The 11,778-nt window shown below is 37.6% G+C and overlaps 1 protein-coding gene across 1 annotated transcript in view; it reads left to right on the top strand.

The window, feature by feature from the left end:
- Positions 1 to 942: 942 nt before the first annotated feature.
- Positions 943 to 11,778, top strand: part of smarcad1 (SWI/SNF-related, matrix-associated actin-dependent regulator of chromatin, subfamily a, containing DEAD/H box 1) — a 20,878-nt gene continuing 10,042 nt past the window's right edge. The window contains exons 1-16 of the mRNA XM_015395626.1: positions 943 to 1,400; positions 1,727 to 1,847; positions 1,933 to 2,041; positions 4,382 to 4,451; positions 5,829 to 5,923; positions 6,012 to 6,113; positions 6,224 to 6,302; positions 6,427 to 6,546; positions 6,631 to 7,238; positions 8,838 to 9,034; positions 9,563 to 9,653; positions 10,804 to 10,903; positions 11,012 to 11,071; positions 11,310 to 11,385; positions 11,497 to 11,632; positions 11,768 to 11,772. Coding sequence (XP_015251112.1) covers positions 1,295 to 1,400; positions 1,727 to 1,847; positions 1,933 to 2,041; positions 4,382 to 4,451; positions 5,829 to 5,923; positions 6,012 to 6,113; positions 6,224 to 6,302; positions 6,427 to 6,546; positions 6,631 to 7,238; positions 8,838 to 9,034; positions 9,563 to 9,653; positions 10,804 to 10,903; positions 11,012 to 11,071; positions 11,310 to 11,385; positions 11,497 to 11,632; positions 11,768 to 11,772 — 2,075 coding nt within the window. The 5' untranslated portion in view covers positions 943 to 1,294. The remainder of the gene's footprint in view (positions 1,401 to 1,726; positions 1,848 to 1,932; positions 2,042 to 4,381; positions 4,452 to 5,828; positions 5,924 to 6,011; positions 6,114 to 6,223; positions 6,303 to 6,426; positions 6,547 to 6,630; positions 7,239 to 8,837; positions 9,035 to 9,562; positions 9,654 to 10,803; positions 10,904 to 11,011; positions 11,072 to 11,309; positions 11,386 to 11,496; positions 11,633 to 11,767; positions 11,773 to 11,778) is intronic.

Below are 11,778 nucleotides of genomic sequence, written 5' to 3'. Positions count from 1 at the left end.
ATAGATAGATAGATAGATAGATAGATAGATAGATAGATAGATAGATAGATAGATAGATAGATAGATAGATAGATAGATAGATTTCTCGTGTTCTCCTGTTTCCATCATTTTGGATGGCCACATCAACCACTATAGCTGCCCTCTGCTGCTTATCAATGATCTCAATGTACAAACACATTTTAAGGTTTAAGTACTAAGTTTAAAATGATCTCAAACACAAAACAAGTTCTTTTTATTTTAAGGTAACAGGTGGCAGGCAGGCAACACGGTTAAAGCAATGTCTATAAACAATACTGCATGATTGATATAATTATTTTTAAAAGCTTTTATCGGTTAAGCATTCCACATTTCGCTGAAAGGGGCTTCTCCATTTCAGCAGGTACAGAAAGATGACGCTTCAATTTCTGCTATTCTTTAGAATCTGCTGCCGCCACATGTTTGACCAAGGAATGGTTCAGACTTCAGCTGTCTTGGTTGTCTGTGCGCCACCCTGTGGACAAATTCCACAAATAAGACTTGTTGCAAAAAATGCTACTGCTAACCAATTCATAAATTAAATTAACGATTAGATTAACTGATATGTATACATTATTTTGGTATTGTGATTCTATAATTTTAAACGTTTGCCGAGTAAACAAGATTATATCACGGCTTTGCAGAACACCATCAAAGAGATGGTTGCGTTAATAGTGTCCCCTCTGTGGATTTTCGCTGTGAAATAACTCGTATATCGATTTAATTCCTCTTCTGTTCTTTAACTGACAGAATGTTGACAAAAATGGGTCGGGGAGGAGGTGAAGATTTGGCAAACGGCGGATAAACGAGACAAGTATTAAGTAAAAAAAAAGAACTGAACATACACGGAAGTACTGTTCGGAGTACTATCTTGACTCATTAGGTTAATCCCCGCCCACTTGTCTCACTGACCAATCAGCAGGACCTTTAGCCGCTTGTGTAAGCGGGAAACCGGCTTTTCGCGGTATAATTTCACAAATAATTAACGTATGGCCTTTATTTTATAATTTCTTTGTGAAACGCGTGACGTATGGTTTGATTTTGAACTGTTGTAGCCAAAAGTACGACAGTGACAAAGCTCGTAACAAGCCGTCCTGGCTGGAATTTCTTCCCGACGGCCCTTATGCTAACACTTTAGGCTAGCTTGTTGGACCCTCACGTTAGCTAACGAGACGTAGTTGATAATGCGTTAGATAGAACAGAGATTATATAGCACTGAGTGGAAAAAGACAAAGGGCTACCGTTTTTTTTTTGACACAAACACATAATCACAGCTGAAATGAGTTTTTTCAACTTGGACCGTTTTCGTTTCGAGAAGAAAGCAGCCAACAAAGAATCAGTTTGCGTCTCAAAAAGTCCGGATTCTGAAAAGGAGAACAAACCAGGTAACTGCAGTAAACTAGCATGCACCGTGGTTAGCCATGTTTTTCAGAAATGCTAAACTTAGCAAGAAAGGAGCTGTCATCCAAGGCACATGTTTTTTGTGTAAAATGTGTTAATACAGTTAACTGTTTATAAATAGAATTATGATTATCACAAGCTGTCATGCCACGTGAGTTCATCTTTAATAAGAAAAAAACTATGCATGTGAGTTATAGCACAGACATTTTAAATTAAATTAAATTAAATTATGCTTTATTAAAGCATTACTGTCAGTCATGGCATAGATTAATCGAGCTGCTACAATAATTTGTCCTTTCATGTGTTTCAGCTCAAGTCAAATCTCATAAATCCACCACAAAGTCCCACGCACGAGGAGTGGTTTTTGAAGAAGAAATATCTGTAGATTTGGAGGAGGATGAGTTTGTGGCTGAGTCAAACACAAAAGATAGGTATGTGCTTCTTTGTGCATTAACCTATTAACGCAATTGTACTCTGATACAGTTAGTCTGACTTTTTTCCCCCTCCCGACCATAGGAGCCCTTTGCAGAACCCAGCCAATGACACAGATGATGAGGAAATAGATGAGAAAATAAGCAAACTACTGGAATTGTTTCCTCAGTTGTCTAGAACTGATGCACTGGAGGTGAGATGGGATTCAGCTGTTGTTACCTCTTAACATATTTCAACATTTTAGTAGCTTTAGGTTAATTTTTACTGTAAGTTAACACATTTTGGCTTTCAAACACCATGCTACATGATTTGTAAGGGAAAAGACAATATTTTATTCTCATTGTCTACCTCTTTCACCGTGATGGTTAAAATACTCTTTTTCTACTCTATGCAGCCTTGTTCAGGCCTGAAGATAGCTTGTTATACAAAATTATGTGCATAATAATGATGTACTACTGTTATACACATAACTGAGTTATCCTGGTTGTTTTCATGTAATTAGAGTTATATAAAATTCTCATAATGATATGGCTATAACAGTTTTAGTATTGCCTCCTTGTGGAAATAAATGCCAGCTGCAACATGTAAATGCAGATATGAAAAGTAAATATGTTTAAATAGCAGTTAAGCAATAAAAGCAATTATAGCAAGCATCTTGGTGGAAGTTGATTGACCAAATTAAATAAAGTAACCAAGAGTTTCTTAGGGTGGAATTTGTATGAGGGGAAAAATGTTCAAAGAGTTGGATGTTTTAAAAAAAAAAAAAAAGAACTGACGAAGAGGAACCACAGACTGACTTATTTTAGGTTACTTTCTTCCAGATTTCGGGGTTGTAAAACCATGACACTCAGTTTATTTATATATGGCCCCAATAAACCATGCATGTTATTTCAAGATACTTTACAGAAACAATTTAATCAAATCATACAGACCAACTGGTTAAGTGTTTTCTTTCCTAGGAAATCCAGCTTATTGCTTTGATTCAATGACTTGGCAGGATCTGCCTCTCCTGGATGAGCATGTACCAACAGTGGACTTTTGCTTGCATTGTGATGTTTTGCCCTGCACAGTCTCACAATGAGCATGCAGGCAGTGACAGTGGAAAGAAAAACTCTTTAATTAGAAGGAAGAACAAGGCTCTTGTAGTACTCTTGTAGAAGAACATAGAATTACCCATCCTTAAATTCTTTCCATGTTAGTAAAGGTAAACTGCAAACTAGCTCCATAGGGGGCTTTATCTAGGATATAAACATTTAATTAGATGAGCTATTAGTTGGTTTTCAGGTAAAAAACAATAAAAAGTAGCTCAAAGTTAAACCTGAGCCCATTACTTTGTATTAAGGACTAAGCACTGAAAAGGAGCCCACATTTTTTACATGGAATTTAAAGGAAATTTGTTAATGGCAGCAGCCTATCTGATAGATTGATGCAGTATGATGTCGCAACCAAAAAGAACTTGGCCAGAAGAAGCTACTATGTAATGTTAGGAGTTCAAAGTTGTCCCTATCTCCTGCAGTAGCCTAAGCCTATAACAGCACAACTATAAAGGTAGCACAGGATGACCTGAGCAACTCCAGCTATAAGCTTTATCAAAAAGGAAGGTTTTAAGTCAAATCTTAAAAGTAAAGATAGTGTCTTCCTCAGGGAATAGAACTAGTAGTTAGTTCCACAGGAGAGGAGCCTGATAAGTAAAATATCTGCATTCCATTCTACTTTTAGAAATTCTAGAACTCACTAGTAGATAGAGAGCAAAGTGGTCTGTTAGGAAAATAAGGAACAAACGGATCTCCGATATAAGATGGAGCTTAGTTATTTAAGGCTTTATATATGAGAAGTAGGAATATAAATTCTATTCTTGGTTTAACAGGAAGCCAATGAAGAAAAGCTAGAATATGAGAGGTATGATCTCTCTTTTCATCATAACTCTGGCTGCAACATTTTGGATCAGACGAAGCCTCTTAACTCAAGATTGTGGACTTCCTGATAGTAAAGAATTACAATAGTCCATCCTTGAACTAGTTTCTCAACATCAGCCCTGGACAGGATATTTCAAAATCTTGCAATATTAGATTATAGCAAGGATATTCTAGAAGCCTGTAAAATATGGAATTTAAATCGAATGTCCTGATCAAAACTATGACCAGAGTTTTATGTTATCAGATGCCAATTTAATACCATCCTGATGAAGAGACACATTTGCTTCTTTTTTCAAAGACTCTGGTCCAAAGACAAGAGCTGCTTTCTTGTCTGAATTCAAAAGCAGAAGTTTTACAATCATGAAGGTTTTTATTTCCATTAGACATGCAAAGTTTAATCAGGGATTATAGATAAAGTAGTAGGTGTATCATCTGGATAATAGTGGAAACTAAAAATATGCTAAAATTGTAGTTATTGGAAAGATTCTTTCTTAAATGATGGAAGTGGCTGTTTTGTATTTTTGAAAAACAAAATATCTGGATAATCTTACTGTTGGTCTTGTGAAAAAAAATCAAGTTGTTAGATTTTGTACAGCTCACTGTTTTTATGTTTTCAGGTCACTGGGAGTACAAGTACCTTGGAAGGCGCTATAGCTGTCTGCCTTGTCAGATTTGGTGACAAAGCAGGTAAATAATTGTTTTCATCTTTTCTTTAAATGGCATTTTATTAAAAAACAATAAAAAAAAAATGTTGATTTGCCCAAATATAAAAAGTTACTAAAAGCTGTAAAACAAACATTCTAAACAAAGAAAGGTCACCATTAGGGCTGCAACTAACGATTATTTTAAAAATCGATGAATCGGCCGATTATTTTTTCAATTAATCGATGAATCGGACAAAAAATATTTTTTATACTAACCTCTTTATTCTAAAATAAACATTTTAGACAGAACAAACAAGCACACAAGTACAGGTTGCTCATTAACTGTACTGGTGCAATATGAAAAATAAATGTTTGTGTTAAAACTACGCAAACTTACATGAGAAATGTGGCTGTACATCCACAAAATATAGGCTACTTTGTTTCATAAAGCGCAAAAAAGACATTTTTGTTTTTAAAAGCCCCTAAGGGGCTCAAACAATAGGTCCTCCCATTTCATCAAATGACAAGGACAAGACTAGGAACGATACATGCTTTCACGTAAGAGTCTCCAGAAGCCGCCAGTGACACCGTAAAAAGTCGCCAGATTTGTCGCTAGTCGCTTTTTTTTTAAAATAGTCGCTGGAGGGGTCTGAAAAGTCACTAAATATAGCGACAAAGTCGCTGAGTTGGCAACACAGCGCACCTGCAGCGCTGGCTCGCTCTGCCGTAATTTTTTTTTTCTTCCCCCGTTTCAGTCAAGTGGCAGTGATGACGGCATTAATTGCGCGACTTAACTAATCGATGATGAAATTCGTTGCCAACGCTTTTAAAAGTCGATTTTTATCGATTTTATCGATTCGTTGTTGCAGCCCTAGTCACCATTAGAACTTGTCCCTAAAGCCTTCTTTATTGAAGCTGGTTTTTTTTTCAGTCCTTTAACCTATGTTGAAGGCTAACCTTGCCAGGCTGTAACTTGCAACCTGTACACTGCATATCAGCCTGGAAAGGAGCTGGTAGAGTCTGATCCCAAAGGCTGGACTAGCAGTCAGGAGAAAACAGGATAGAGCCAATCAGATGTGATGAAATAATGTTTTGTTTTTTTTGTTTTTTAAGGAAAAGCTCTTACAGCAGCCAATGTTATTGTTAAAACTGTAAATATGTTTTCAACTAATTCTAAACATAATGAAGGGCATCATCAAACATAAAAGTTTCAACTGCAATCTGTCTGACTTTTTTAGTTGCAGAAAAGCACTGTTGCATTGTAGGTAATGCTGGCTAAGCATAAACTAGCCCCCCTAGCTTTGTGATTGGTTTGGCCTGTTTTACACATGGGAGTCTGAGCATTAGCAGACTGAAAAGCACCCTCTTAGTGAGTCTGGCTGGCCAGGCTTTTTGAGAGCATCCCTGTTTGTCTTTCCAGCACCAAGTGAAGGCAGGAAGAGAAAGCAGGACGAATCTAGCTGTTCTCAGGACAGTGGTGATGTTCACCAGAGTAAAAAAAGGAAATCATCTGTGGTAAGAACATTACACGTTTTTGGTTACATTAAGGACTTTAATATAGGTCCTCGGGTATCTGACTCCCATGTTTTACTTTATTGCAAAGGTGTCTGATGAAGAAGATGATGAAGGGAGAGAACCAAGCTGGGAGAAGCAGGAGGTCATGGTGAAAAGACTTCAGAAGAGGTTTCCCGACCAGGACAAGGAGGTGAAGACATGTAGCTTACTTTCTAACTTATTTCTCCTTGTAGTTGTATTTTATTGTTCTTAATTTGGTTACGTTATAAGACCATTTAACCTCTGAATTCTTTTGTTTAGGAGCTGAGGATGGTGCTTCAGGAACATGACTGGGATGTGGAAGAAGCTCTGCAGGTTCTCCAGATGTTCTCTGAGTCAGGTGCCCATCCAATTTAATATCTAAATCTTATCATATTTTAACTTTTTACAATGATGACGTTTAACAGATGAGTTCAGTAATACTTTGATTTACTGAAACATTCTTTCATTCTTATAATTGGTAGATAACAGCGGTTGTAACTTAGTTATTCCAAAAAAGCAAAAATCAAAAGGCAAAGGGGTGTCAACCATGGGCAACTCAGACAAAAACATTGAAACAGATGGGAACAGTACAGATGATACAGGTACACTGCACACGTTGTCTGAAATTAAACTTCCTTTTGATTACCTTTTAATGGTTTAAGTAACAAACATTTTTCTTTTCACAGATAATAGTAGTTCCAATTCTGATTTAGAAGAATCCAAACACAAAAGGAAACCAAAGTCAATTAAAGAATACATGGAATCAAAGGACACAACATGTAATGATAAAAGTATTGAAAAGACAGATGGGACTAGTACAGATGGTACAAAGGACAGTGAAGACGAGTCTGATACAGAGTACGACAAAAGCTCCAAAATAAAAGGGGGCATTTACACTCTGGACCCAAGGCTGTTGTCTTCTTCGTCTTCTGCTAAGCGTACCTCTACCTATGCCACCACGATGCCTTCATCTTCCTCCTCAGCCTCCCAGGCTGTGTCCAAATTTTCTAGTGATACTGGCAATGCTAAAAAGCAGGCAGTGGAAAGAAAGAAAAAAGCGAGGGCCTCCAATGAGGAAGTCAGTTCTGATGACGAAGAGGATATCCTAACAAGCGACTATGAGGATTCAGATGACGAGCTTGAGGGTGACGATGAAAAGATGGATGTAAAAAAAGAGATAGTTGCATTTTTCCAGAATGCTACAATAGATGAGCTTTCTCTGATTGCTGGATGCTCTGTGAAAAAGGCCCAGAGGATAGTGGAGCTCCGACCCTATGACAGCTGGGAATCCCTGGTGAGATATTTTGGTTTCTTACAGTAAAGCATTAAACGGTGCAATTTCTTCTTCATAAATTATTATTTGGGAATGCATTTAAAGGGGTCATAGAATGATTATATAGGGTATTTGATGCCGGTCCTTAAGGTCTCTGAATAGGGTGTGTAACATTGGTTGGGCTAAAAATGGCATATTTGCTGTTCTATGAGCCCTAATGCAAGCCTGGTTATAAACCCTAGAATGAAATGACAGGCTTTCTTCCTTTTATGTTATGCTCATGAATATTTAGATGAGCTGTGCGTTGATTGGTTGGTTTACAACGAGCGAAGCTGCTGAGCAAAGACGCATCATAGCAACAAGCACTCACTCAAATTGTTGATATGGTAGGGTGACCAGACATCCTCTTTTTCTCGGACATGTCCTACTTTTCAAACCTAAAAAAAATGTCAGTGGGGAATTTCAAAATTGTCCCGGATTTTGGTTGACTTCAGTGCAACACGTAGTCGAAACACACCGGGCACTTGAACCGAGCCGTCAGCTCCAAGGCTAGTCCGGGAACCCTGCCTTCCTTGCCTTGCTAGTGGCACTTCCATCGGCCTACCCAGTTACGGTACACAGGTGGCCCTGGACACCACAGGGCCACCGGTGTCCAGGCTACCGTCACGGGTCGGGTTTGGTCGCTCCAACCAGCCCCCCAAGTTGACTGCTCGGTTCCAGTGCTTGGTCCGTTCCAGTCAGCAGCCCAGACAACCCCCCTAAAATTCTTTATGTTGTCTATTCTAAAAATCTTTCGACATGTTATAGAGATTAAACAGATGTGGACACTGCATATAAGCAATATTTGTATTTTCTGCTACACCCACATTTTCTTTTTGCTTTGCTTGTTTCTAATTAAGCCCATTCCTTTATGTTTTGCTATATTTTATTAGGTAGAAAAAGAAATATTCTGAGCTTTGCCTGGTTTGGCATTACAGAGCAGTCCTTTAGGAATCCTTCCCAACCTGGACATCAAAACATCGACCTTTAAAAGTTATCTTCAGCATGTTAATGTGATCACACGTGTACATCTGCCCGCAAGTGCACTCTGACAGTCTAAAGCAGGCATCCCCAACCTCTGTCCTCGAGGCCCGCTGTCCTTCAGCTTTTAGAGGTTTCCTTGCTCCAGCACAGCTGTTTTTAATTGAAAGCTGATTAACAGGCTTTTGGTCTCCTGCAATCATTATAATCAGCTGTGCTAAAGCAGGGAAACCTCTAAAACCTACAGGACAGCGGGCCTCGAGGCCTGAAGTTGGGGATGCCTGGTCTAAAGGGCTCAGGTTTCACATTGGTCAGGGGTTTCTCACATGCGTCCAAATAAGGAGGTATATCTATTTACAAGCACCGTTTCCATTGCCACTAAGCTGTGAATATTAAAATTCAGCGTGTCAGCTGGATTTTTGCTATTTAACTTTAAGCGTAATGAGCAGTTGCATGGACAGAAACATTGGGGAGGGGGCCCAGATAACAGTCAAAGGGCTGATACACTTTCAAATCTGCATATTGACCCTATTTATGCGTAGCAGCCCACTACGCTGAGAATCCATGTTTAAACTCTGACATTATATTCTTCCTTTTCAGTGGGATGTCTTTCATAAAGGAAATGGACTCTCTGATGATTTACTGCATGGCTGCAGAGTCGTCCTCAAAGAGAGGAAGGTCATCCTTGGACTCATGTCCAAATGTCAAACTATTTCTTCAAAAATGGTTAAGCAGGTCACTCAAGTGATGGAGAGAGGAACTGGTTCCACAAAACAGCCTAGTTTACTCAATAGCCAGTAAGTACAGCTCACCGTTGAACTGTTTTAAGGGGAAACTCCTCAACATTGTGTGTGTGTGCTTAAGTGTCAGTGTTATAACAACTATATGGAGATGAGTGAGTTTGAAGTAATGTTTTTTTTTTCATATAAAATGGTAACTGAAATGTCTTCAATTATGTTTAAGCAAGGTCTAACGACTTGTTTTGCAGATTTTTCAAAGAAAATATATTAATTATACTTTATATATTTAGTTTTTTAAATGACAGAAATCTAAGTGTTGCCTTTTATAATTGCCTAAGACGACACAGAAGCTGTAAAAAAAAAAAGAAAAAAAAAAAGACACAAGCATTTGTTGATAAACTGAACCGACTAAAACGGATAAAACCTCGTTAGAAGCTGGTTGTCTTCAAAAAAGGCTTAAGGATTTGGATGTTTAACATTTGAATATTAAAATCTTTTTCTTTTTCACTAAAGTGCTTTAACTTGTATATATTTTATGTTTGAGTATATAAGAGTAAGTATCGTTTTCGTTTGTTTCCCCTTGAGGCTGCATCTTAAACCGTATCAGCTGATTGGTCTAAAGTGGCTCATGCTTCTCAACGAGCACAAATTGAGCGGGATCCTCGCTGATGAAATGGTAAGGTTACTCTTGTTTAATAGTTTTGTACCAATATTTCTTATTATTTGATTTTTCTTTTGGAATATTGAAAATTGGAAAGAAAGTTGACCACTACTTTATTATGATGACTTTTAAGAAGAACTTCAGACAGTTTGTTTTGTTATCCCAGAAATGGTTTTGTTATGACCTTTGGTTACACACCAGTGTGGCGTAAACTGTGGTTCTGATGTTGAGTTGAGAACAGGGGCGCTCTCCCTGAAGGGAGCCTTGATTTCTATGAGACATAACATAGAGCTACAGTTTTGAAATATTAGCTTAATTACTGCTGCCTGATTGGATTTTGTTGATCAGGTTGGAAGCTGAGAAACCAGCAGGCAACAGTTTGGATTCAGTGATTTGAATATTTAGGCTTGAATTGATGTTGAAGGAACCAGTTCGACAACTCTACTCTTACTTACCTTCTGAGGTGCAGCCCAAATGAAAAATTTCTTTGATTTCTTCTTGGCTTTTATGTTAATTTTGGATATAGACCCGAAAGGCACAAAAACAGACATAGATTAGGTTCTCTCTCAAAATTCCTTTATTTCTGTGTAGTCAAATTAAATCAAAGTTTGTTACAACAACACCAGGAAGACCAAAGTGCTTCACAGAAAGATAAAAACAGTGAGAAAAAAAATTAACATCATAAGCATAAAACAATGTGTCCTAAGCCGGTTTGAAAAGAATGAGTCTTTAATCGGGACTTATACGTGCAGATCAGTGAGAACCCGCAGACCGAGGGACAAGTTGCTCCACAGTTTAGGTTGGGATAACCACAAAGGAACAAACGCATCCAGAACCATTTCATCAGGACCCCGGAGAGCTCTGCTGGGGCAATGGGGCAATGTACAGTCAACATAACGGACGAAGACCATAAAGGGCTTAAAAACAAAAAACAAAACAATTAAAATCACTTTCCTTGTATTTAATATTTTTTTTATATGTTTAAAAAATGTTCTTGAAGTTCTGAGACTCTGTTCTTTGTATTATGTTCTGAACTTTAATATCAGTGCCTTTTTCACCATTTTTCAAATTTCTTCAAGTATTACCTTTTTAAGTTTGTAATATCCTCTGTCTCAAAACCTCTACCCACTTCCTTTTTTCTGTTATTCAATTCCACCTATTTCAGGGTTTGGGGAAAACCATCCAGGCTATAGCTTTTCTGGCTCAGCTGTATGAAAATGGAATAGAAGGTCCTCATCTCATCACTGTGCCTTCCTCCACACTAGGTACAAGGCATTGGCACATAAAATATATAATATAAACTCGGTCTGGTGTTGCCTCTAAAATGATTATAAAGCAGTGATTTATGTTGCTTTATTTTCTCCATCTTTTAGATAATTGGGTCAGAGAGCTGAGGCTGTGGTGTCCAGCTCTTCAAGTGCTTATTTATTATGGTAAGATTTTTTTTCATATGTGCTTTCTTAATAATTATATTTTTGTTCTAACAATGAGGCAAATTACGTAGCTAAGGAGAACATGACAGTCATGCTTTCTTCTGTATTGGTAGACTTGTTGTAAAAAATATATTTTGTGTTTATATTTGATTAAAAAAATATTTTTCATGGCATAAAATATTTTGGTGATATTCAAAGGATTATTGGTTCAAATATCATTTCTCCTTGTGATCCGTAGGATCTGTGGAAGAGCGCCGCTACCTCAAACATGACATCCTCAACGGTGATGTTGATTTCAATGTCATTGTCACAACGTAAGCAAACAGCCTAAATGATGACTTCAAACAGCAAGCAGAATTTAAAAATAAGTTAGATTTGTTCTGTTGTGTTGGATTCATGATAATCTGCCTTTATTTCTTTTACAGGTATAACTTGGCAATAGGAAATGACAACGATCGAAGCCTTTTTCGTAAGCTGCCTCTCAAGTATGCCATCTTTGATGAGGGCCACATGTTAAAGAACATGAACAGTCTGCGCTACCGCCACCTAATGTCCATCAATGTAAGTTGAATATTACATTTTAATAAAGTTTTTTTTTTTTTTTTTTTTTTTTTTTTTTTTTCATTTACATCTGAAACATGCTTTTTTGTGTTTCCAGAATCTTATCTACTTGTTGCTGCTTGTTTTTTCTTGCAGGCTGAGCATCG

The sequence above is a fragment of the Cyprinodon variegatus genome, unplaced genomic scaffold, assembly GCF_000732505.1.
Source record: "Cyprinodon variegatus isolate N-32 unplaced genomic scaffold, C_variegatus-1.0 Scaffold26, whole genome shotgun sequence".
In the NCBI taxonomy this organism is placed as follows: Eukaryota; Metazoa; Chordata; class Actinopteri; order Cyprinodontiformes; family Cyprinodontidae; genus Cyprinodon; species Cyprinodon variegatus.
The sequence above is the reverse complement of the archived record's forward strand: the minus strand, read 5'-3'. Positions and strand labels throughout refer to the sequence as shown.